This window comes from Chiloscyllium plagiosum, chromosome 41 (assembly GCF_004010195.1).
Source record: "Chiloscyllium plagiosum isolate BGI_BamShark_2017 chromosome 41, ASM401019v2, whole genome shotgun sequence".
NCBI lineage: Eukaryota > Metazoa > Chordata > Chondrichthyes > Orectolobiformes > Hemiscylliidae > Chiloscyllium > Chiloscyllium plagiosum.
Window position 1 is genome coordinate 7,596,629 of NC_057750.1, and position 26,135 is coordinate 7,622,763.

A 26,135-nucleotide genomic window follows, 5' to 3' on the forward strand; every position below is an offset into this window, starting at 1 on the left:
GATCTATGGCCCCCTCTGCCTCCCGAATGATCCTAAGTTCATCCAACTCCAGCTCCAGTTCCCTAACACGGTCTTGGAGGGGCTGGAGATGGGTGCACTTCCTGCAAGTGTAATCAGCAGGGACGTCCATGGCATCCCTCACCTCAAACATGTTGCAAGAGGAACATTGCGCTGCCTTCACTGCCATCCCTTGAAAGTAACCTTTTATAAAAAAAAAACTGGGTCTAAAGAATATAACAAGCAAAATGCAGCACTTACCTACTTACCACAACGGGTCTTATTATTTAGGTTAGAGGAGGAGGGCGGGTGGGAGACACTACCTCTGTAGTGCCTCGGGTTCTTCTCCTGCGTATCCTTCTATTTCCTTCCTATTCACGTATTTGTCCAGGTGCTTCTTGAAAACTTCTATTGAGTCTGCTTCCACCACCTCTAGTGGCGCATTCCAGGCACACGCACCATCTTTTGAGAGAAAAACTTGCCTTGCGCATCTCTTTTAAGACAGCACCCACAGACAGACAGACAGACACTGTGTCTCCGAGTACGTGACCCCTCCACCCTGAGAAAACGCCTCTTAATTTCCACTCTATCCATGCCATTCCCAATCTTTTAAACCTCTATCGATTGCCCCTCAATCTCCTGCATTCCAGTGAAAACAAATGCAGTCTATCCAATCTTTCTTCATAGCTAAAATCTCCCATACTAGGCAAAAACCTGGTGAACCTTCTGCTGTGGCCAGAACTGTACGCAACATTTCTAGTTCCAAAAGCAGCAGCATAACTTGCCTATCCTTATACTCCACGCCACTTCCAATGAAGGTGAGCATGCCACAGGCATTTTTTACTACCTTCTCTACCTATGCTGCCACCTTCAGTGACCTGTGGAGCTGCACACCCTGATCCCTCTGCATATCAATACCCTCCAAAGGGTTCAGCCATGCACTGTATAATTTCCACCTGTACTGGACCTTGCAAAATGCATCACCGCACATTTAGAGTCTTAGAGATGTACAGCACAGAAACAGAACCTTCGGTCCAACTCAATGCTAACCAGATATTGCAAATTAATCTAGACCCATTTGCCAGCACTTGGCCCACATACATCTAAACCCTTCCTATTTGACTGGATTAAACTCCATCTGCCATTTTCTGCCCATGCCTCCAACTGATCTATATCCTGCTGTATCCTCTGACAATCTTCCTCACTATTCACAACTCCACCAATCTGTGTCATCCACAGACTTACTAATTAGACCAGCTACGTTTTCCTTCAAATCATTTATGTAGACCACGAGCAGCACAGTCCCAGTCATTCTCTTAAGGGAGTCTAAGTCATTCTGTTAGGGTTAACATGCAGGTTCACTTGGCAGTTAGGAAGGTAGATGCAGTGTTAGCAGTCATTTCAAGAGGGCTAACACTGTTAGCATTCATTTCAAGAATGGAAATGCAGTGATGCATTGCTGAAGCTTCATAAGGCTCTGGTCAACTGCATTTGGAATGTTGTGAGCTGTATGGGCCCGTACCTAAGGAAGAAGGTTGAGGATGTAGGTTTGCTCGCTGAGCTGGAAGGTTCATTTTCAGACGTTTCGTCACCATGCTAGGTAACCTCTTCTTCAGTACCCTCCAAATGAAGCACTGGTGGTGTAGAAAGCAGGCTACACCACCAGTGCTTCATTTGGAGGCTCACTGAAGATGTTACCTGGCATGGTGCCAAAATGTCTGAAAACTAACCATCCAGCTCAGCGAGCAAACCTACATGCAGAACCTCAACCTGAGCTACAAATCTTCTCAAAGCTCGGGACAAGGTTGAGGCTGGCTTTAAGCAGGTCCAGAGGAGTTTTACAAGAATGATCCCAGGCATTGTTATATGAGGAATGATTGACAACTCTGGGTCTCTATTTGATGGAGTTTAGAAGGATAAGGGGGGCTCTGATTGAAACATACAGAATGCTGAGGGGTCTGGATAAAGTGGATGTGGAGAAAATATTTCCAATAGTAGGAGAAACTAGGACCCAAAGATAGTGTCAAAGAGTGTGATGCTGGAAAAGCGCAGCAGGAGAATCGACGTTTTGGGCATAAGCTCTGCATCAGGAGGCATGATGAGCAGAAACTTTTCATCGTCATACTCTTCGACTCTGATTTCCAACACCTGCAGTCGTCACTTTCTCCCAAAAGTACAATGTCAGAGTGAACGGGTGACCCTTAGAACTGAGATGAGAAGGAATTTCTTCAGCCTGCGGGTAATGAATCAGTGGAACTCATTATTGCAGAGGGTTGTGGAGGCCAAGTCATTGAGTGTATTTATGACAGAGAGATAGTTTGTTGATTGATAGGAGGAATCAAAGGTTATGGGCAGAAGGCAGGAGGTTGGGGTTGAGGAACGTAACAGCCTTTGTTGAATGATGGAAAATTGTGCTGCTCTTTCATATGGTCTTATGGCCCTCACTGCCCCACCCCGACCCTCTTGCCTCACCGTTCCCCCCTTTAACTTTGTCCTCTCATCACCTCATTCAACTTACTCAATTTATATTACCTTTTCCATATCGTTTCCTGCGCTGTTAAGGGAAGGCATTTGTTCAGTTTCTTTATTACAGTAGTTGGAATTAGCTGTCCGACCAGAGTCCTGTTCCAATGGGTGTTACGTGTTCTGGCCTGTACCTTGAGCTTTCCTAACTGAGACCCTGATTAACTTATTTCCATGATGGGAGAAGCTGAACTTTTGTGTTATAATTCAACGACAGTCTAGTTGAGGCAGGCATGATGTCTGGTGATGTTACAGATTAGTGATGGCGTTAATGTGTGATTGGATACTTGTTGTGGGATTAAACAGATCACCAAGTTGAGCAAATTAGTTTAATTTTGGATTGTTGCCAGGAGATGGCGAGAGTGGATACTGGCAAGGGAGAAGAGTTTGGAGTGAAACTGAACACATTGTCTTCAAAATTGATGTTTAACTGGAAGAAATTCTGCAGATCCAGTATTGGATGTCAAATGCACAATAAGGAGTGGAGCAGTGAGTGAGATGTTCGTAAGATTCAGCTGAATGTCATCATTGTACAGGTGAAAACTGTCTGTGTGCATGATCGGAGGCTAAGGATCTATATCCTTGGGATGGGAGGTATAATTATGATCTACTGTTCTCGGGAAAGGACCGTCTAACATCCTTTTAGATATGTGATCTCTGGTTTTTGTGAACTTCTGTAAACTTGTTTGAAAATATCCCAGAGCCTGTATCATTTTAAAAAGAATAAATTCAGACTTTGGAGATCTATAAATAATGGAGCTTTTTTAAAGTGTGTGTGTTTTGGGATGTTAGTTGAGTTGGTGGGAACTTTCTAAAATAAATACTGGGAGCATTCCAACATACAGCGTATATAATCCCTTTCACTCAAGTAGTTGCCTTGCAGGCTTCACTATATTTGTATAGATTCTGTCTTTGCCATTCTAACATTGGTTTTTTGCTATGGTGATGGACTTAATGCTTTCCTGGGTTTTGTCCAAGCAAAATTTGTGGCATCAACATGATCCTGCTCTGGTTGTAGGTTCAAGCTCCTGATTGATTTTTAAGGAATCTGGGTTAAGTTTCACAAGGTTGATTTGAGTGGGGTACCATTCATAGAGTCATACGGCATGCAAACAGGTGCTTTGGTCCAACTTGTCCATGCCGACCAGGTATTCCAAACTGAACTCGTCCCACTTGCCAACATTTGGCCATAAACCTCAACCTTTCCAATTCATGTACCTTTCCAAATGTCTATTAAATCCTGTAATTGTACTGGCCTCTACCATCTCCTCTGGCAGCTTATTCTATATACACGCCACCCTCTGTGTGAAAGCATTGCCCATTGGATCCCTTTTAAATCATTCCCCACTCACCTTAAACCTATCCCTGACCATTGGAAAAAAGACCTCAGCAATTCACCTTATCTATGCCCCTCATGACCTTATAAACCTCTATAAGGTCCCCCCTCAGCCTCTGACGTTCCAGGGTAAAAAGGTCCTAGGCTGTCTAGCCACCTCTTATAATTCCAGTCCCGGCAACATTTTGTCAATTTTTTCTGCATCCTTTCTAGTTTAACAACGTCTTTCCTGTAACAGAATTATAAGCAATAATATAAAAGTAACCTCACTTATGTCTTGTCCAGCTTGTTCCAGCTCCTATACTCAATGCTCTGACAAATGAAGGCAAGCGTGCCAAATACGACCTTCACCACAATATCTACATGCGATGCTAGTTTCAAGGAACTATGAACCCACATGCTGAGGTCCCTCTGTTCAACAACATGCCCCAGCACTCTACTGTTAACTGTGTAATTCCTGCCTTGGTTTGCCTTATCAAAATGCGCACCTCACATTTATCGAAATTAAACTCCGTCTGCTACTTCTCAGCCCATTGGCCCACCTCATCAAGATCTCGTACTTTGCGATAGCCTCCTTCAGTGGCCACAGTACCACCAATTTTGGTATCATCCACAAACTTATTAACCCTACCCACTATATTTTCATCCAAATCTTTGATATAATGACAAACAGCCATGGACCCAGAACTAATTCTTGCAATGCATCACTAATCACGGGCCTCCAGTCCGGATGATAGCCCTCTGCCTTCTACCATCAAGCCAATATTGTATCCAGTTGGCTAGTTCTCACTGGATCCAATGTGATCTGACCTGAACCAACCATGTCTACCATGTGGGATATTGTCAAAGACCTACAGAAGTCAAAATAGTGTGTCAAATTTTTCATGGCTTTGTTCAGAGGAGAACAGGCAGTTCACATCATGCCATGATTGAACATTAAGAACACTAGAAACAAGAGCAAGTGTAGTCCATTGATCTGGTCCATAATTCATTCCAATTATGGCTGATTTTTGACTTCAAATCTATCCTCCTACCCATTACGCATCTTCCCTGATTCCGTGAGAGACTAAAACATTGTCTATCCCAGCCTTGTATATTTTCAACAATGGAGCATTCGCAACCTTCTGAGGTAGTGTTCCAAAGATTCAACCCTTTGAAGTAATTTGTCTTCTCCTCAATCCGAAATGTGCAGTCCTTCTCCTGAAACTGCGCCATGTTTGGGATTCTCCAGCTTGAGTGGGAGGGGAAAACACAATCTCCGTTCAGGATTCCCCTAGTTTTTGAGCATTCCCTTTACGCAATTTGGCTTTTACGAAAGAGCTACATTAGTACCAGCTTTTGCAAATCCGGAGAGGATTTTCATTTTTACGAAAATCGGAGAAATGTTTTCCCCATATAAATCATGCACCTTCGCTTTATGCCATTTTCTGCTTACGAGAGGTTTCCTGGAAACGTTGTACTTTTGGATAGCAGGAGCTATCTGTATTTGTCCTGTCAACCCCCTTCAGAGTCTTTTAATATTTCAGTGAAACTGCCCCATAGCTAATAATGGATGATTGTTGCATGTTTATATGTGGGACATGCCTTTTGTGAAACCCAACTGGAGCTTTCTGATGTGGAGTATGATATGCTATAATGATTGATGTAACCTCCAGAATTAATCAAGTTAATTAAGATTCTGCTACCGCAATCTTCCCAGTTGATGGGACAGCAAGGACTGACTTGCTCTAGGACTTTACTGGGGCTTTCCACAGGGGAGTTTTTTTGATTCATTCATGGGATGTGGGCACTGCTGGTTAGGCCAGCATTTATTGCCCATCCCTAGTTGCCCAAAGGATAGTTAAGAATCAGTCATATTGCTGTGGATACGGAGTCACATATAGGCCAGATTGAATAAGAAAGGCAGTTTCCTTCCCGAATAGGCATCGGTGGATGGGATGGGATTTTCCAACAATCCATATCATTTGAATATTTTATTAAATTCAAATTCCACCATCTACCATAGCAGGATTCAAACTCTGGACCTTACCTGGTATCCTGGATTAGTGGTCCAGCGAGAATGCCACTAGTTCATTGGTGCCATGTGATACACTACACTGACAACTTTGGAATGGGCCAACTTGTTTTATTCCAAAATCCAGAGAGCATATACCCACTTTACTTGGCCTTTTAGCGTAGGCTTACCCTCTCATCTTGGTGACCAGTTGAATGAAAGTTTTTTCTATTGACTTCAGAGGAGGCTATCCATTTGTAAATGCAGAGACCAAAACTGCACATAGCAGTTACCCAATCAGCAGTATCTTGCCATTCAGTCGCCATTTCCACAGTCTTGCTGTGCTTTTGTCTACATAACAGCAGTATTGCCCTTCAAAAGAAGTCTTGAGTTGGTTATTCAGAGCATTCTGAAGCTGTGCTGAGAATTGGAAGGTCCCTTAATCATTAGACCCTCTTTGATATATCACTCTGCCGTCTTATTATGTTTGACTCTCCACTATTGGATCCTTAATGATGAATCTTTGAAATAATCCTTCTAGGAGTCTGCTAAACAAGCCGAAGAGTGAGATGACTCCTGAGGAGCTTCAGAAGAGAGAGGAGGAGGAGTTTAACACAGGGCCACTCTCTGTTCTGACACAGTCCGTGAAAAACAACACGCAGGTCCTTATCAACTGTCGCAACAACAAGAAGCTGCTTGGCAGAGTCAAAGCCTTTGACAGGTAGGCTCATTGTGATCACTGCTGCTCTGTCTACTCTTGCTTTCCAACTATATTGGCAGCCCCCCCCCCCCCCCGCCCCATCAAAAATGTATGTTATGGGAGGAATGTTCACCGTTAGGTTTTAACATGTGACATCTATGACATTTTTGGCACAACCAAAATGCAGCAGAGTGGCAAGTAGCTTGATATTATTTTATATATTCCTACAGGTATTGAGGAATATGGGGGGAAAATGTGGGAGTGTGGTATTGAGGTTGAGGATCAGTTATGCTCATGCTGAATCATAAAGCAGGCTTGAAAGGCTGCTGGCCTACTTGTGCTCTGGTTTTCTATTTATCTGCAGCATTAATCAAATTGCTGCTATCTCAGAGCATTACTGCGACAGATTGCATATAAGTCTTTCACCTTCACCCAGCAATGAACCTTACAGTTGTCCTGCGTTTGCAGATGTATTGAAATTACATAAAATTCTGGTCTAGTGACATTTCTTTTTAAAAAAAACGAACGAGGAACAAGTCAGGAATTTAATCTATCATTGTCATCCTTTCCTGGAATAGTATTAACTTTGTGGTCTGTCTGCAGTCGAGTCACAATGGGCTTTACCTGTGGACTAGTGAAGTTCTGGTATGCAGAGCACCTGGTGCTGGAAGCTTGCCCCGTGGGGAAGGTTTGGGCCTTAACTTTAGTGTAGAGACAGCATTGAAATATCTTTGTTTGCTGCCTTCTACCTGCATGGTAAAACTCTGCATGTTGTTTGTCAGCACAAGTGCATTATAAATGAGAAGCCTGTGGCTTTATGTCAAGACAAATAGGAAGGGTTTGGAGCGATATGGGCTGGGTACTGGCAGGTGGGACTAGATTGGATTGGGATATCTGGTTGGCATGGGTGGTATGGACCAAAGGGTCTGTTTCAATGCTGTACATCGCTGTGATTCTATATCTTGCCTTGTGTGTCAAATAGACTTGTTGTGGTGTTATGACTCAAGAGTCATAGAGACGTAGAGTACTGAATCAGACCCTTTGGTCTAACTCATCCATGCCAATCAGATAAATTAATTTAGTCCCATTTGCCAGCATTTGGCCTGTATTCCTCTAAACCCTGTTCATGTACCTATCCAAATGCCTTTTAAATGCTGTAATTGTACCTGCCTCCACCATCTCCTATTGCAGCTCATTCTCTTCACCCAATCCACCGAACATTTGTCAGTGTTCTATTTGTGCGTCCGAGCTGGTTGAATTGTGGTACTTTGTCGCTGCAGATCCCACCACTCTGTGTCTGATTAGCGTCTGATTACTTCCATTCAGTGGTATCCCTTATGATCTGTCGAATGACTGACAGCTGGACTTATTCCAGCTCCACCTTAAACTTTGGAAAGAAACTATATGGACTGACACCGGGGCGGCACGGTCGCTCAGTGGTTAGTACTGCTGCCTCACAGCACCAGGGTCCCATGTTTGATTCCAGCCTCAGGCAACTGTCTGTGTGGCGTTTGCACATTCTCCCTTTGTCTGCGTGGGTTAGCTCCGGGTGCTCCAGTTTCCTCCCACAGTCCAAAGATGTGCAGTTTAGGTGAATTGGCCATGCTAAATTGCCCATGGTGTTAGTTGCATTAGTCAGGGGTAAGTATAGAGTAGGGGAATGGATCTAGGTGGGTTACTGTTCGGCGGGTCGGTGTGGACTTGTTGGGCCAAAGGGCCTGCTTCCACACTGTAGGTAATCTAATCTAATCATTTCCTCTCACCGCAATGGGGAAGAGATTGAGTTAATGTTAGATCCATCCCAAAAAGTAACAGGTTTTGAAATGACCTGTTCCAATTCCAGGTTAAGATACTCTCTCAGCCTGATAGTGCACACTCTTATAGGCATCTGACAGCAGAGTTGATGAGATGCCAGTGCAGATTTCTGAATCATCCTCTGCTCATGAAGAATAGAATAAACTAACTTAATTTATTTCTCTACTGCTTTGTATCACTGATCTTTGTAACACTGTCCATCAGTGAGGGCAATATTATAAAAATTTGGCTAGCACTCCACCTCTGGAACCTGGACAGAATTCCAGTCCTGACTGATAGGGATGTGATTTTCACCCCGTTTCGTGGCAGTGAACTTTATTTCAGGCAGTTACAATAGATTGGCAAGTGATTCGTTGAATGGATGTGACTGGTAGCAGCTCTGGAAGTGGCAAATCTTTACGCAGGGAGTGTTAAAGCTTTGGAATTTGCAACCTGATAGGTTTTCAGTCAAGAATTAGGTGAGTACGTGAAAACAAAAGTAAATTGCAAGGATGCAGAGGAGGGCTGGGCTGTCGAGGTTACTGTTTGGAGGAGCTGGTTAAGGCTAGCTGTAATGAATATCTGCCTCTTCCACTTCAGTTATTAATGGGTTTTGGAGCCCTCGCATAAAAATGACCACGGTTGGTGTTAAATTGTTAACACTCACTGACAAGGTGCCAGGTTGGTAAAGGAAACTGAAATGTCACTGGTCTAGACAGGAGGTACATTTTTGCTTTATGTGATGAACTTCTGATGAAAGAATTTGCAACAAGTGGGGAAATATTTTAATTTCCCACTCCCCACCTCAAGGAAGTAAGTCAAAATATATATCCTCATTGCTGTTCCTTAAAAATCACATGGTTAAGGTGTCGTATTTGACAGGGTAGTTTCTGACTGATGTCCTGCAGTCTACACTGGGTATTGAGCACAATGTTAATGTTCTTGCTGTATGTAGCAGCTGATAAAACTAACAGTGATAACTTGACCCTTTTTAAGCCTGGAAATGCATCTCTCTCCTATTTGTTATCTGTTACAACCTTGTCACTAAGGTAATCAGATTTCAACCAGTTCATTGTGCCTTTTTAGGTACAACTGTGTCTTTTGCCTTACTTCCTTGTTCCTCCTTCAAAGACCAACGGTTTTTATTTTCAATTCCTTTTCCAAGTTTACTGTGAAATCTGCAAGTGGTATTTCTGTAATGGATCTGGTAGCAATGTTTGCTACTGTAGGTGGCCTGTGATAAGAAACACTGACACTATTTTGTGTGGACTGCATCTATATTACTGTCTGTAAGTGCAGTATTTTGCCTTTCTTATGGTTCCAACTTTGGCGCAATGCATCTGTAGCTATGGATCGTGCAAGTTCTGAAGGGGCAGCCTGGTTTGCCTTTGGGTGCATGATATGTTTTGGGTCAAAGGGCATGTGGAGCAAGGGAAGCACTTGCAGGGAATCTCCACTACATGCAGTGAGAGCGATTATGATCTGCAGTACCATTGGGGTCCTGAATTGTGTTGCATTGACGAGGTGTGTTATTGGAAGGAATTTCTGTTCTGAAGAGCTCTCAAAAATTCTCACCTATTTCCTGTTCCAGACATTGCAACATGGTGCTAGAAAACGTCAAAGAAATGTGGACTGAGGTACCCAAGAGTGGGAAAGGCAAGAAGAAGTCCAAACCAGTTAACAAGGACCGATACATCTCCAAGATGTTCCTCCGAGGGGATTCGGTGATTGTTGTTCTTAGAAATCCATTGATTACTGGCAAATGAAATGGCTGCTTTTGTGAGAATTGTAACTTATGACACTGAGTGGAAAATTCTAAACCAATAACAAGCCTAGTTCTTTTATTTTGTTTCTTAAGTCGGGCCCTGACATTGCATTTTTGTTGTGGACTTTACTTTGTAATAAAATGCATTTTGTGTACATACTGTTTCTTTAGCTTAAGCTGAATTTCAATTGTCAGGTATTGACTCCGGTCTTTTTGAAACTCAACTCCTTTGAGTCCTGATGGATGGCTGTTTCAATCTGATCAATGCACCAGAAACAGCCTGGCATTGCATGTCTCTCCCTTTTTTAAGAATACTTCATGTAGCTGTTAGTGGTGTATAAGGCATGACCGAGTATCATTGCCTATACGGAAGCAGTTCTTCTTCCCTATGTTTTGAATCCCAGCACCTGGCTCTGGGACCACTTGGCACATCTCTTGCATGTAAGTACTTGGAGTTGTGCCATTTTAAACATTAGTTTGTTATTGTCTATACAATCAGGAAAATGCCATTAAAATGGTGATGATTAGTTATTCACTGCATAAGCATTGAGTAAACATGACAGCACTGATCTTGCATCCTGCAGGTGGATGCTTCCTGAAGGCTGAGTAGAGACGCAGATACAAATATCCAGACCCCAGTACCCACCTTAACTGGGTTGCCAAGCGATAATGCAATGTAACTTTGGTTTGGTGCACTGAATTGTTTGTTGAAATGTGCTGCTCACTGTCACCTGGCTTTGTTAAAGCCTTGTTAATTGTCTACCAACCAACTAGATCTTCCTTCAGACAAGCTGATTGCATTAGTTTCCACTTTACTCTCCTAGATCAAGGTGGTTTAAAATGCGGTGCTTGGGGAAAGCAGTTCATGACCAAATCAAGCCTCAGTAATTACAGAGTAGGTGGGTCTGCAACCAATCTGCCTTGCCTGTTTCACAATTGGTATTGGCTGTCTTGTCACTCTGGGGCAAGATTCTTTCCACATTGGCCTGTCAGGATAGTAGCTAGAATGGTTCTGGATCCCACACAGGGTGTCACCTGTAGCTTGGCTGATCATTAACCTTCTCAGGAGTGTCAATCATGAGTCCCATTCCATGAGCCTCAATTACTGCAATAAAGACACTGAAAATTGCAATTTATTGCAAGACTTTAAATACTCTGCACTATTAAGGTTCCTGCTTGATTTGCTTTTTACTTGGTGCAGTTTGTCCCATTGTTGGAACAGATTACAGAATTTTGCATTCATCACTGCAAGTTACCCTAATTTTTAGTAACCTAGAAGCAGATTGAGTGCTTACCAGTGACCCATGACTGAAATATGACAAATCCTTGTGGTATTTTCACAATTCTAATTATATTTTTAAAACTTAGCCAATTATACCTCAATATAGTTTGTGAATAGTTCTGTTCTTGCCATTTTCAGCCATTTAAAAACCACTTCACACTGTGGGTTGACCCTGATTTAAATACTGCTTTTGTTCACTGCGATAAACTCACTTTCAGTTGTAATCATACTTTATTAAGTCAGCTTGAATAATTATGAAAGTATAATGTTGTTTCAAACAAATCTGTCAAAGTTGAACTGCAAACAGCTGAAAAGTTCAGTGTGTACCAAGTTTCTGTTCTCAGCCCCTTCCTTTGCAGCAATTGACAACTTGTGCAAGTCCAGAAAAGTAGCTGAACAACCTCCACCTCCTCTGCTTCAAACAAATCTGGCAACACAGAGCATGGAAGCAAATCACTGTGTGGGATCCTTTGACTGGGGCATATGAGCTGAATGGACAGTCACGTTCCTGTGGATGGGTTAGACTGAAGGGTCTGTTTCCATGCTGTACATCTCTATGACTCTAGTGCTCCGTGACCAGTGAGCTGTCAGCATAAGACCAACAGGGTCCCCACATTGGTGACATATGGATTCCTGCAAGCCGGACCTCCAATTGACCAGGATTGGATTTGATGCATGGCAAGACTGCAAAAGGCTACAGATTGGAGGGATTTGGGAGTTCTTGTCCATAAGTTGCAAAGAAGATCCTAAGACATAGCAGAATTATATCATTCAGCCCATTGAGTCTGCTTCACTGTTCAATCGTGGCTGATAGGTTTCTCAACCCCATTTTCCTGCCTTCTCTCCGTAATCCTTGATTCCCTTACTAATCAAGAACCTATCTATTTCTGTCTTAAATCCGTTCAATGACTTGGCCCCGACAGCCCTTTGTGGCAATGAGGTCCACAGATTGACTGCCCTCTGGCTGAAGACATTTGTCCTCATCTCAGTCCTAAAGGTCATCCCTTCACTCTGTGGCTGTGCCTTTGGGTCCTAGTCTCTCTCAGGAGTGGGAATGTCTCCATTCCTACACTATCCAGTCCAATTGCTTAGTTTCAATCAGATCACTCCTCATCCTTCTAACCTCCATTGAGTATAAACCCAGAATGCTCAAAGCTCCTCATATACAAGCCTTTCATCCCTGGGATCATTCTTGTAAACCTTCTCTGGACCCACTCCAAACTTTCCTTAGATACAGGGACTGTAACTACTCGCAATATTCCAGATGTGGCCTTATACAGCCTGAGCAATATGTCTCTGCTCTTGTATTCTAGCCCTCTTGAAATGAATGCGAGCTTTGAATTTGCCCTCTTTAAAAAGCTAACAACCAAATTTACTGGATGATTGGAAAAATAAATGGAGTATTGTCATTTATTTCAAAGTGAACGAAAAGGGAGGTTTTGCTAAGACTGTAAAAGGCACTTTCACACCAAAACTGGAATGCTGTGAACATTTTTGGCCCCATATCTAAGGAATAGTGGAGGCAGTCCAGAGAAGATTGACTAGGTTGATACCAGCTATGAAGGGACTGTCTTGTGAGGGGAGGTTGAGTAGATTCTGTCTGTATTTATTGGAATATAAAAGAATGAGAGGTGACCTTGTTGAAATATATAAAAGTTTTGTGAGATTTGACAGGGTAGATGGGGAAAGGCTTCCTTCAAAGTTTGGGAGAAGATTTGTAGCTCGGGTGCTCATTGGTGTGGTTCTGTTTGCCGAGCTGGGAATTTATGTTGCAGACATTTCGTCCCCTTCCTTCCTCTTGTTGGAGAATCTAGAACCATTGGGCATAATGTTCGAATAGGGGGCCACCCAGAGGTGAGGAATCTTTTTTTTTTCCCCGAGAGAAGTGAATCTGTGAGATTCTTTCCAACAGAGGGCTGTTGAGGCAGGCTCCATAAATATATTTGAGCTGAGAAGTTTTTAATCTGTGATGGAGTCAAGGGTTATGGGAAGAAGACCGGCAAGTGGAGTTGAAGATCAGCCATGATCTCATTGAACAATGGAGTAGACTCGATGGGCTAAATGGCCTCCTTCTGTGATGTATTCTGGTCCTGGTGCTTGCTGCTGTCCTGGGTGAGTGGGGACAAACAGGAAGGGCCTGTTAAAACAGAGGGCCGATGAAATGATGGCCTGGCAGAAGGAAAAGCGGTCAACTTCAGCCCAGTGCTATCCATCTCTGCCAGTCAAAGGGCCGGCCACACTCAAATCAGCGTCTACAGACAATCTGCAAGACAGAAGTGACATTTACCCAGAGCAGATGGCAGTCATTATCCTAAGACAGACAGATGTGATGTCTGTAGGATGGTTGAGACTCCTTCCCAAGGCCTGGTGAACCAAGAATACTGCCTACTGTTACCATTTGCCATTGGTGCATATTGGAAGGATTCATAGGGTGAGCTCCACCTGTTTGACCATGTTATGAACACACGTTCCTTGGCAGTCAAGTCCTGGGATCGGACTTACACCACAAACATTTGGCTCAAAGGCATTGGTGCCACAGGATCCCAGTTAAAATGTATCAATATTAAATGGGTGGCATGGTGGCTCAGTGATTAGCATTGCTGCCTCACAGCGCCAGGGACCTGGGTTCCATTCCACACTCTGGTGACGGTCTGTGTGGAGTTTGCAGGTTCTCCCAATATCCACATCCGCTGAGTGCCCCAGTCTCCTCCCACTGTCCAAAGATGTGTAGATTGGTACATTGGCCTTGCTAAATTGCCTATTGTGTCCATGGATGTGCACACTAGGTGGATTAGCCATGGGCAATGCAAGGGTGGATCTGGGTGGGATGCTCTTCAGAGGGTTGGTGTGTCCTCGAGCAGCCCAAATAGCCTGCAACGTATCATAAATGGAGCGAGGTACATTGCTTAATAAAACTGTGTATATTGTTATGGACCACACCAGGCCCCCTCAAAATACTCTCAGAAGGTAGTCTAGAAACTAGTTATTCTTATTTCAATGGCAAATGTAAAATATCTGTCCCAGATGCAATGTGACTGGTCAAACTACTGTGTTTAGCAAAACACTAATATCTTACTGTAACTCTGGAAAACTTAACAGAAAGAAAGGTACAGTAACTATTATTAATTAACTGTTCCGATATAGTAACATCCCATATGTGCATCCCTTGACAAAAAAATGCAAATTCAGGTGCAGAATCTCACATGTAGTTCTCCAATTTAGGAGGGAAAGAAGCATCGAGAAAATTCAGAGAGAGTTGCAGTTGCAGCCTGGAGACGTTCACTGAAGCCACCAACTGTGCTAAGACCCCAAAGGCTTCAGATGCTACTGTGAAATCCTGATCTGTGAGAGCTGGCCAAACAATTCAGGCTGTTCAAAAAAAAAACCCAAGGCCTGCCAAGCTGTTTGCACAAGTGCTCTCAGTAGCTAGCTTGTAACCTCTGCCTGGCAAACTGTTCAAATTGAAACAGGACAACATAACCTCTTAAAGTGATAGCATTGTCACAATATTTCGCTTCAAGAGTATAAAATATCACCTTTAAGGGTACTGGATAAGTATTTGACAATGAGCCCTAAGCAAAGGTATGGGGGCAGGGCAAGAAACCAGATTAGTACTTACTTCTGTAGCAACCATCAGAAGTAAGATGGGCCAATATAGGTTTTAAATTCAGTAGTGTCGGAGTTAAATTGAATATTGGAACTGACTTGAGGGACTAAACACACCATGCTTGTTTGTACATAACCTACAATGGAAAGTGTGGGAGCTTGCAGTGTTCGTTCCAGCAATGTCTACAGCCCCCCCAAAAAAGCTTTTAATTGACAATACAAAAGCAGGTCAGTGGCTCTGAATATTGCGGCAAGTAACTCACCTCCTGACTCCCCAAAACCTGTCCACCATCTACAAGGCACAAGTCAGGAGTGTGATGGAATACTCCCCACTTGTTGGGTGCAGCTCCAACAACACTCAAGAAGCTCAACACCATCCAGGGCAAAGCAGTCCCTGCTTGATTGGCACCACATCCACTTCCTCCACTAGCAGTGCTCAGTAGCAGCAGTGTGTACTGTCGACACAATGCAGAAACTCATCAATGATCCTCAGTACCTTCCAAGCCCACAACCACATCCATCTAAAAGGACCAGGGCGGTAGATTTATGGGAACATTACCAATTGCAAGTTCCCCTCTGAGCCACTCGCCATCCTGACTTGGAAATATATCGCCGTTCCTTCAAAATCCTGGGATTCCCTCCCTAAGGGCATTAAGGGTCAACCCACAGCAGGTGGAATGTAGCAGATCAAGAAGGCAGCTCACCCCCACCTTCTCACCTAGGAACAGGCAAAATAACCTGGCCAGCAAGTCACATCCATATCCCACACATCAATAAATAATGACTTGAAGGTGCTGGCGTTGAACTGGAGTGTATTAAATTTAAAAAATCACACCACACCAGGTTATAGTCCAACAGGTTTATTTGGAAGTGCTAGCTTTCGGAGTGCTGTTTCTTCGTCAGGTGGTTGACCACAAATAAACCTGTTGGACAATAACCTGGTGTTATGTGATTTTTAACTATGAATAAATTTTTAAAAAACCAGAAGTTTTAGATATCCCAAGGTTATGAAAGGTGCTAGGTAAATGCAAGATTTTTTTTGTGTGAACGGTTGCTTGACATGTCAAAGCAACACATCATAGATGGTGTAATCTCACAAACTAGCCTACAAGGCAATGGTGCCTAAGTAACAGGGAAATTCAACAAAGGGGGATCTGAGACACCTCATACCTGACGGAGAAACCTGAGACCCTAGGGCAGAATGGGAGAATGTTTGCAAAGCTCCTTTGCAAAGCTTTGCTGCTGTGTTTGTGTACGAAACATTGACATCTGCTGCCCCTGCCCTCGCTCCTCTCCTCCTGCCACCAGCTCTCTTCCTTTGTTCAGTCTGCTTGAAGCTACTTTCCTGTAGTTCAAGTACCTGAAGTGGTGTTTTGTAAACGAATGAGCCGTGACACTGTGTCCAGGGGGGCCAACTGCCACTTGGATTCAGAAAATGGGCAGTGGATTGCACTTTGCATCATTAGAACAGAATTAGAATTAGCTTTATTGTCACAGGTATGCCAGTGAGTGCAGTGAAAAGTTTACAAGTTGCCACTTAAGGTGCCATCTTAGCTACCAACGTACCTAGATGCAACTTCTTAAGTACAAATTCTAATGGGGAAAATTTTTTTAAAAATACATACAATGGATGTTTGCTCGCTGAGCTGGAAGGTTCGTTTTCAGACGTTTCGTCACCATACTAGGTAACATCTTCAGTGAGCCTCCGAATGAAGCACTAGTGGTGTGGCCGCCATGCCAGGCCGAGAGACTGCCATGCCGGTTGAGACTCTGCCATGCTGGGCCGAGAGACCGCCACACCCAGCCTCACTCCTGATGAAGGGCTCTTGCCTGAAACGGCGATTCTCCTGCTCCTTGGATGCTGCCTGACCTGCTGTGTTTTTCCAGCACCGCACTCTCAACTCTGACCTCCAGCATCTGCAGTCCTCACTTTCTCCTACGGAGTAAAGCCCTGTCAAACCCCTTCAGAATCTGCAACCAATGCTGCTGTTTCTGCTGCTGGAGGCCATATGCATAGGTCACAGAGTCATAAGGCACGGAATCAGACCTTTCAGTCCGATTCGTCCATGCCAACCAGATATACGAAGTTAATCTAGTCCCATTTGCCAGTATTTGACCATATCCCTCTAAACCCTTCCTATTCATATACCCATCCAGATGCTTTTTAAATGTAATTGTACCAGCCTCCACCACTTCCTCTGGCAGCTCGTTCCATACACGCACCACCTTCTGTGTGAAAAAGTTGCCCCTCAGGTCCCTTCTAAATGTTTCCCCTCTCACCTTAAACCTATGCCCTCTAGTTTTGGACTCCCCTACCCATGGGAAAAGACCTTATCCATGCCCCTCATGGTTTTATAAACTTCAGTAAGGTCACCCCTCAGCCTCTGAAGCTTGAGGGAAAGTTAGGATTCACCTAGCTTAATGGCTGGTCTCTGAAATCGGAGTGAAGCCAATATGACATGTTCATTTCCCTCATTACCTGAGGTTACTGTAATGTGCTGAGGTTACTCAACCATGGCCCTCATCTGAGGTACAGTGATCCTCAGGTTAAACTCATCACGAGTTTTCACTCTCTAATAAGAGAGCAGGGCTTTACTTTTGCTAACTTATTTAAAATGAGAATAATCTTCTCACAGGAGGCAGGTCATACTGTTCAAACTCTGTCGACATTTGTGTTGCATCTCAACACCACAATCTGATAAACTTCGAAGATAGTTAGTCCTCTCTGACATCTCTATTGTAATGGGGTCACAGGCAAGCATCTGGCAAATGAGGTACAATGTGAGGTCATCCATTTTGGTAGGAGGAATGGCAAAATGTGCTTTTACTTAAATGGCTAAAAATTGCAGTCTGCTGCTGTGCAGAGGGATCTGGGTGTCCTTGTGCAGGAATCACAAAACGCTGGTTTGCAAGTGCAGCAGGTAGTTAAGAAGGTGAATGGAATTTTGTCCTTCATTGCTAGAGGGATTGAATTTAAAAACAGGGAGGTTATGCTGCAGCTGTACAGGGTGTTGGTGAGGCCACATCTGGAGTACTGCATGTAGTTTTGGTCTCCTTAAAATGTCCCCTTTTAGTGCTGTTTAAGTTCCAAAGTTCCAGAACCCAGATGTGCCACATTGTGCCTCCGTGAACCTTCGACTCTGTTAGAGGGGCTATATGTGTGTAAATTATTGTTGTCGGTCCCACACCAACGCTTACCAAGGCTTGTCAACAAGACTGCCAGTGGAAAGGTCTCTGCCCATAGCATCGCTGAACCCATTGAAGAGGTGTGACATCGAACTGATGTAGACAAAATGATAAGCCGCAGTGTCACGGAATTCCATACCTTACTGAGAACCACGCTCAGAAAGAGGAATGTAGATAGAAGCAGGGAGGTTGTTTCCACTGGCAGGGAAATTAGAACCAGGGGGCATAGTCTCAAAATAAGGGGGAGCAGATTTTGGATTGAGCTGAGGAGGAACTTCCTTCACCTAAAGGCTTGTGAATCTGTGGAATTCCCCACCCAGTGAAGTAGTTGAGACTTCCTTGTTTAATGTTTTTAAGGCAAAGGTAGATTTTTGAACAGTAAAAGGGTTTAGGGTTATGGTGAGTGGGCCATGATCTTATTTAATGGCGGAACAGGCTCGAGGGGCCAGAATGGGGGGCTGTCTTTTCCCTTTCCATGCCAGCCCTGTTGAAGAGCACGTCAGTGGCAGACCCATCCTGTCGCACATTTATTGATTAGCATGACCCCACCACCCCCACATCCCCCAGACCTTTCAGGAGTTCAGGTGTGCAAAGTGCCTACTGTAAGTGGCTGCGAGCAGACCTGGGTCCACCTGCAGGTAACTTGAGAATCTCCCTTTCTCCCAGCACAGCCTTTGGAGCATGTTTGAACCCAGTGTGACAAGAGAGTTCACTATAACCAACACCCCTCCAGCGACTGGCCCAGCACCAGGAAAGTGACAAATGGGGCTTGGCCTCCATTAACGGTGAAATGAGAAGCAGCTCAATTTCGACACGTTACAAAAGGGCACGTCTGCACAGACAAACACATTCCTCTTTCTGAGCGTGGTTCTCAGTAAGGTATGGAATTCCGTGACACTGCGGCTTATCATTTTGTCTACATCAGTTCGATGTCACACCTCTTCAATGGGTTCAGCGATGCTATGGGCAGAGACCTTTCCACTGGCAGTCTTGTTGACAAGCCTTGGTAAGCGTTGGTGTGGGATCGACAACAATCATTTACACACGTATAGCCCCTCTAACAGAGTCGAAGGCACAATGTGGCACATCTGGGTTCTGGAACTTTGCAACTTAAACAGCACTAAAAAGGGACATGAATTTAACGTTTGTCATCTTAGATGCATCAGGATTGAAACGCAAGAAAACCAACTTAGAATTGCAACAGAAAGCTTCAACAGTGTCTCCCATGAGCGGCAGAGTGGCTCAGTGGTTAGCACTGCTGCCTCACAGCGCCAGGGACCTGGGTTCAATTCCAGCCTTAAGTGACTGTCTATGTGGTGTTTGTATGTTCTCCCTGTGTCTGTGCGGGTTTGCTCTGGTTTCCTCCCACAGTTCAAAGATGGGCAGGTTAGGATGGATTGGCCATGCTAAATTGCCTGTAGTGTTCAGGAATGTGTAGGGGCATGTAGGTAAGGGAAATGGTTCTGTGTGGGATACTGTTCAGAGGATCGGTGTGGATTTGTTGGGCCGTAGGGCCTGTTTCCACACTCTAGGCATTCTATGAAAATGAGTGATGGTCCACCTGACTCCCCAAACATAATGCAATGCTGTGGACAAGATGAAGTGTTGGCTTAAAATCTCAATCAAAAGGTGACACTTTTTGACAATGTGGCCATCCCACATGACTGCACTCGAGTGCCAGCCTAGGTTATGTACCCAGCTCTCTGAAGTGCACCGTGAACACAGACTAATGTGCATCATGGTGTATTAATTTTGAGACCTGCACCACTGACGGAAGATCGGGACAAGGGAAGGGTTCAAGTTCCACTCCATTGCAGGACGGGAATGCTGCTGCCTTTTGGATAAGGCATTACACTGAGATCCTGTCTGCCCTCTCAAGTGGATGTAAAAGCATTGGGGCATTGACTTGAAGAAGGGCTGGGGCAATCTCCCACAGTGAAGATGACAAAAAAAAACAGATGATCCAATCCTCATTTCGTTTCACTGTTTGTGGGATCTTGCTGTGCACAAACTGATTGCCCCATTGCCAACAATGGGGGGCGGCGCTGGGCGTATTGTTAATGCCGCAGGACCAGCTACCCAGAGGCTTGGGCTAATGCTTTGGGGACGTGGGTTCAAATCCCACCACCATTCCTGGTGGAAATGAACTGAGTGGCACAGTGGTTGGCACTGCTGCCTCACAGTCCGAGGGACCCAGGTTCGATTCCACCTTCGGGTGACTGTCTGTGTGGAGTTTGCACATTCTCCCCGTGTCTGCGTGGGTTTGCTTCGGGTGCACTAGTTGCCTCCCACAGTCCAAAGCTACACAGGCGAATTGGCTGTGCTCAATCGCTTGTAATGTCCAGGGATATGCAGGCTAGGTGGGTTAGTCATGGGAAGTCAAGTTTAAAGGGATAGGGAAGGGGGAAAATGGGTCTGATTGTGATGCTCTTTGGAGGGACAGTGCAGACCCAATGGTTGAAACAACACTGTCGGGATTGTGTGATTCAAAGTACAGCTTCCCTTCCGCTTAGAGTCAGCAGCAGGCAGAAATGGGCACTGCATTTATCATCCAGAGTGCTCAGGCTAATGTTCTAATGTGTTCAAGTCCCACATTGGCAGATGGTGAAGTTTGAAATCAGTTTTGAAAATCTGAGACACAATGTTGTCAATTGTTGCAAAAACAATTCTAATGTCCTTTTGGGAAATAAAGCACCGTCCTTACCTAGTCTGGCCTACATGTGACCTCAGACTCACAGCAATGTGATTATGGAATCCCGACAGTGTAGAAGCAGGCCATTTGGCCCATCGAGTCCACACCAGCCCTCCGAAAGGAATCCCAGCCAGACCCATCCCAACAACCCTGCATTTCCCATGGCTAACCCCATCTAATCTGCACATCCTTGGTCGCTACAGGGCAATTTAGCATGGCCAGTCTGCCCTAACCTGCACATCTTTGGACTGTGGGTGGAAACCAGAGCACCAGGAGGAAACCCACGCAGACACGGGGAGAATGACCAAACTCCATACAGACAGTTGCCCGAGGGTGGAATCGAACCAGGGTCCCTAGTGCTGTGAGGCAGCAGTGCTAACCACTGAGACTGTGCTTCCCATGGTTGACTCTTACTGCTCTCTTGCGCAATTAGTGATGGGCAATCAATGTTGGCCCACATCCCATGAACAAACAAAAGGTCAAAAATAGAAAATAAACTACAGCAATGACTACACTTCAAAATTTCAATGGCTCCATATTTTTTTTATATTCATTCACAGGATGAGGGCATCACTGGCCAGGTCAGCATTTGTTATCCATCCCTAATTGCCCCAGAGGGTGATTAAGCGTATACCCCATTGCTGTGGGTCTGGAGTCACGTATAGGCCAGACCAGGTAAGGATGGCAGATATCCTTCCGTAAATGGTAAGAGTGAACCAGATGGACTTCTCCCAACAATCGATTTGTGGTCAGCACCAGACTCACAATTCTAGATTTTTATTGGATTCAAATTCCAACCTACTTGGGCAGAATTTGAACCCAGGTCTCCAGAACATAACTGGGTTCACTAGATTAACAGTCCAGCGATAAGACCACTAGACCGTTGCCTTCCACAAAGTGAGCCATGACATGGCGGATTGGCCATGGGACATTGCCCACAGTGTGCAGGCTGAGTGGAATAGATATGCAAATTGGGTGGGTCGGATGTGGTGGACGTTCACTGGTTTGATGCTGGAGTTGAGGGTGTTGGCTTATAAGGAGATGCTGAGTAGACTGGGATTATATCCATTGGAATTTAGAAGTTGCAAATGGTGTTATATAAATGCTTTCTGTGTGCTCTGTGGTAACTGGGAGTCCCCCTACAGCAGGTGGTACGTCCCATTGCCTGCAGGGTGTGGGGCTGTCCTTCAGGAGAAGCTCAGGGCTGGGCCAGGAGTTAATCTGTCGCTGTCCCTCTGCTCAATACACTAGAGTGTTCCTTTCACATTTTAAATGGAACAAGCTTTACTAATGATGTACCGAATAGCTAGCACTTAAAAGAAAAATCTGTGACCAAAACAAATTTACTTAAAGTATTAGTTACATCTAAAATAAGGGAAATCAATAAGACATTTCTTTGGCCCATTCCAACTCCCAAATCTCTGATTGAAGGAATTTATTAAATATTAATAAAAGAGCATCTGAACTGACAGCTATTTAATCAGATATTAACCTCTGAACAGCCTCCAAGGGTTTTGAGTCCGAGAGTCCATCTGGAGAACGAATCAGTTCACTGACTCCCCAGTGAGGCTGCCTACTCTCCTTGGGGTAAAGTCTAAAAGACTGTGCAGTGGAGGGTGGCACGGTGGCTCAGTAGTTAGCACTGCTGCCTCACAGCGTCAGGGACCCAGGTTCGCTTCCACCCTTGGGCAACTGTCTGTGAGGAGATTTCATGTTCTCCCTGTGTCTGTGTGGGTTTCCTCCCACAGTCTAAAGATGTCCAGGTTAGGGTGGAGTGACCATGGGAAATAGCCTGCACACTGTGGGCAATGTGGAATAGACATGGGAATGCAGGGTTACAGGGATGGGTTGGGCATGGTGGAGGTTCACTAGTTTCATTCCAGGGTTGAGGGGGTTGGCTTATGAGGAGACGCTGAGTAGACTGGGATTATATTCATTGGAATTTAGAAGAATGAGGAGAGGAGGATTTTATAGAAACATATAAAGTTATGATTAGATTAGGTTTCCTACAGTGTGGAAACAGGCCTTTCGGCCCAACAAGTCCACACCAACCGTCCGAAGAGTAACCCACCCAGATCCATTTCACTTTGACTAATGCACCTAATACTATGCGCAATTTAGCATGGCCAATTCACCTAACCTGTACATCTTTGGACTGTGAGGAAACCAGAACACCCAGAGGAAACCCACACAGACACGGGGAGAATGTGCAAACCCCACACAGTCACCCATGGCTAGAATTGAACTTGGGACCCTAGTGCTGTTCTAACCACTGAGCCGCCGTGCCACAGTAAAGGGGTTAAGGGTTATGATGAGAGGGTGGGTAAGTGGAGCTGAGTCCACGATAAAATCTGGAGGAGCCAGATGGCCTACTCCTGCGCCTAAATCTTACGTTCTTATGCTGTTTGGAGGGTCAGTGTGCACCTGATGTGTCCTCACGAGCTGAAGGGGCAGTGCTCTGAAAGCTTGTGATTTGATACAAACCTGTTGCACTGTAACCTGGTGTCGTGTGACCTCTGACCAAAGGGGAAAATGGTGGCGATCTGCCTTCTTGCACAGTTGCTGAAACGATTTCCAACTGGCTTTATGTTATTTCCTCAGCTTGTCGCTCCCTGTGATCCAAGAAGGGGTTAAAATAACAGGCACCTCGATGTTAAGCTCAGTTGTCATACAAAAGCTTCGGATGCAAATCTGAATGTCAGGCCTCGTCATTGCAATGGGGTGTATAGTTGCTGTGAATGAATATTAAAGGGTCCTCAGAGACACACTTTCCCCAGAGTGTGAGCACAGCTTTGCAAAATGGATTCACTTAATGAAACTGATCCTCGCCAGAGCTTGTATCAACTTTTCGCAGTGTAACCCAAATCCAGGTAACGTCAGTGATACCCTACACAGGCCAATGGGATGGGGGGGGGGAAGAGTCAGAAACACAGGATGTTCGGGTAACTGTCCATCTGGTCAGGCAATCACTAACCCTGAAAACACAGCAGCCTGCAACTCCAGTATCGCACACGAGCTGGAGAATAAATCAGTGAGTTACAGAGGGGGTGTCGGCTACATCAGGGATTGTTACAGTGTGGGGTATATCAGAGTGTTACAGTGAGGGACGTGGAGTGTATCTGAGTGTTATGGTGAGCGGTGTGGGGTATATCAGAGTGTTACACTGAGGGGTGTTTGGTATACCAGAGTGTTATAGTGAGGTGTGTGGGGTATATCAGAGTGTTACGGTGAGGGTTATTATAGAGTGTTACAGTGAGGGGTGTTTGGTATATCAGAGTGTTATAGTGAGGGGTGTAGGGTATATTAAAGTGTTACAATGAGGGGTGTGGTGTATATCAGAGTGTTACAGTGAGGGGTATTATAGAGTGTTACAGTGAGGGGTGTTTGGTATATCAGAGTATTACTGTGAGCAGTGTGGGATATAACAGAGTGTTACAGTGAGGGGTATGGTGTGTATCAGTGTGGTGCAGTTAGGGTTATAGTGTGTATCAGTGTTACAGTGAAGGGTATGGTGTATATTTGAGTGTTACAGTGAGGGGTATTTGGTATATCAGCATGTTACAGTGACAGGTGTGGGGTGTATCAGACTGTTCCAGTGAAGGGTGTATGTATCATTGTGTTACAGTGAGGGGTGTGAGGTGTATCAGTGTATTACAATGAAGGGTGTGACATATATCAGAGTGTTACAGTGAGGAGTATGGTGTGTATTAGAGAATTACAGTGAGCTCTGTGGGGTATATCAGAGTGTTACAGTGAGGGGTATGGTGTGTATCAGAGTGTTACAGTGAGGGGTATGGTGTGTATCAGTGTGTTACAGTGAGGGGTATGGTGTGTATCAGAGTGTTACAGTGAGGGGTATGGTGTGTATCAGATGTTACAGCGAGGGGTATGTTGTGTATCAGAGTGTTACAGTGAGGCACCTTCCTGGGTACTGCTGTGATGCCTCTCACAGTTGCATATCCCATCCACATGGAGAAGGTGATACCCCTCCCTCCCACTGTGGAAAGATAAACATAAAGCTGCAAGACTGGCTTCGCATTTCTGACGAACGCCCAATTATCTGGGCGAGAGACCATTTGATGCAGGAGATGTTCGAAGAAGCAAGGTCAACTGAGTGAAAGCTGACACCACACACTTAACATGCATCTCCATCACCATTCTCCTCTAGCCCCATGGTGACAGGGCTGGAGTGGTGTGCCTTTAAGCAAGAAATGCTACCGGACCCGTATTGAGTTTCAACCTCATCTGCTGTTCAGGGTATCTCTCCGTACAAACTTCCTATCCTGTTTGGTTGAGACTTTAAACCAACACTGTGTCTTCCCCCTTGGGTGTACGTGAAATGTCCTGTAAAGTTACATTGCAAACAAGAGCAAAGAGAGTCCTGACCAATAATTTATCCCTGTGCCCACAGTCCCTTATAAAGGGATCTTCCAGTGATTATCTCATTGCTTGTTTGATCGGATCTTGCTGAGTCCCAGACAAATCTTCTCACTGTGCCTCGGTACATGTGACAATAAATTCAATTCGATTCGATGTCTCCTATGTGTACAACGGTTTACACTTCTAAAAAAATTTGGTTGGAAAATGTTTGGAGCGATTGTGGGAAGTGGCAGTGTGAGTCTTTCAGTGAATATCATGAATTTGGCCTTCACAGTCAACATAGCCCTTTGTTGCTGTCCCTGAGATACTTTTAGCGATGGAGCCTCAGATTTTAGCTTCCCCACCCTCCCAGTGGCCTCCAAGGTCCTGAGGCCGACTGTCTGAGAGAACAGCAAGGTTTGACAACCTTTCAGTCTCTGGGGCCCGGTGCCCCAAGAGGCGGTTACTCAATCACTGCTCTGAGTACCCTTGCTGTAATCAATAAGGCCTTAAACGCTCGCACTCAACATGAAATGTGCAGGAGCAATTTCATTTCAGAAATCCGAGAGAACCCTTAGAGACCCTGAGGTCCATGTTAAACATGGACAATTACTCGCGGCGATCGCTCTCAGGTTCCAGGCCGCAGCCTGTTCCTAGATTTAATTGAAAACGCTTCAACAGAGAATGTGCTAACAGAACCATTTGGATGTTGTATTACATGAGCCAGCTCAGGCTTGACAATCCGGAGAGTCAAGATTAGAGTGGTGCTGGAAAAGCACAGCAGGTCAGGCAGCATCCAAGGAACAGGAAAATCAACATTCCGGGCCAGAGCCCTTCATCAGGAATGAGACTGGAAACCTCCAGGGTGGAGAGATAAATGGGGAAGGGTTGTGGGGCTGGGG

The 26,135-nt window shown here is 44.8% G+C and overlaps 1 protein-coding gene across 1 annotated transcript in view; it reads left to right on the top strand.

Annotated features, from left to right (window-relative positions):
- Positions 1 to 10,263, top strand: part of snrpd2 (small nuclear ribonucleoprotein D2 polypeptide) — a 15,739-nt gene extending 5,476 nt beyond the window's left edge. Inside the window, exons 2-3 of the mRNA XM_043680866.1 lie at positions 6,391 to 6,570; positions 9,935 to 10,263. Of these exons, the coding sequence (XP_043536801.1) occupies positions 6,391 to 6,570; positions 9,935 to 10,109 (355 nt within the window). The 3' untranslated portion in view covers positions 10,110 to 10,263. The remainder of the gene's footprint in view (positions 1 to 6,390; positions 6,571 to 9,934) is intronic.
- The last annotated feature ends 15,872 nt before the right edge of the window (positions 10,264 to 26,135 follow it).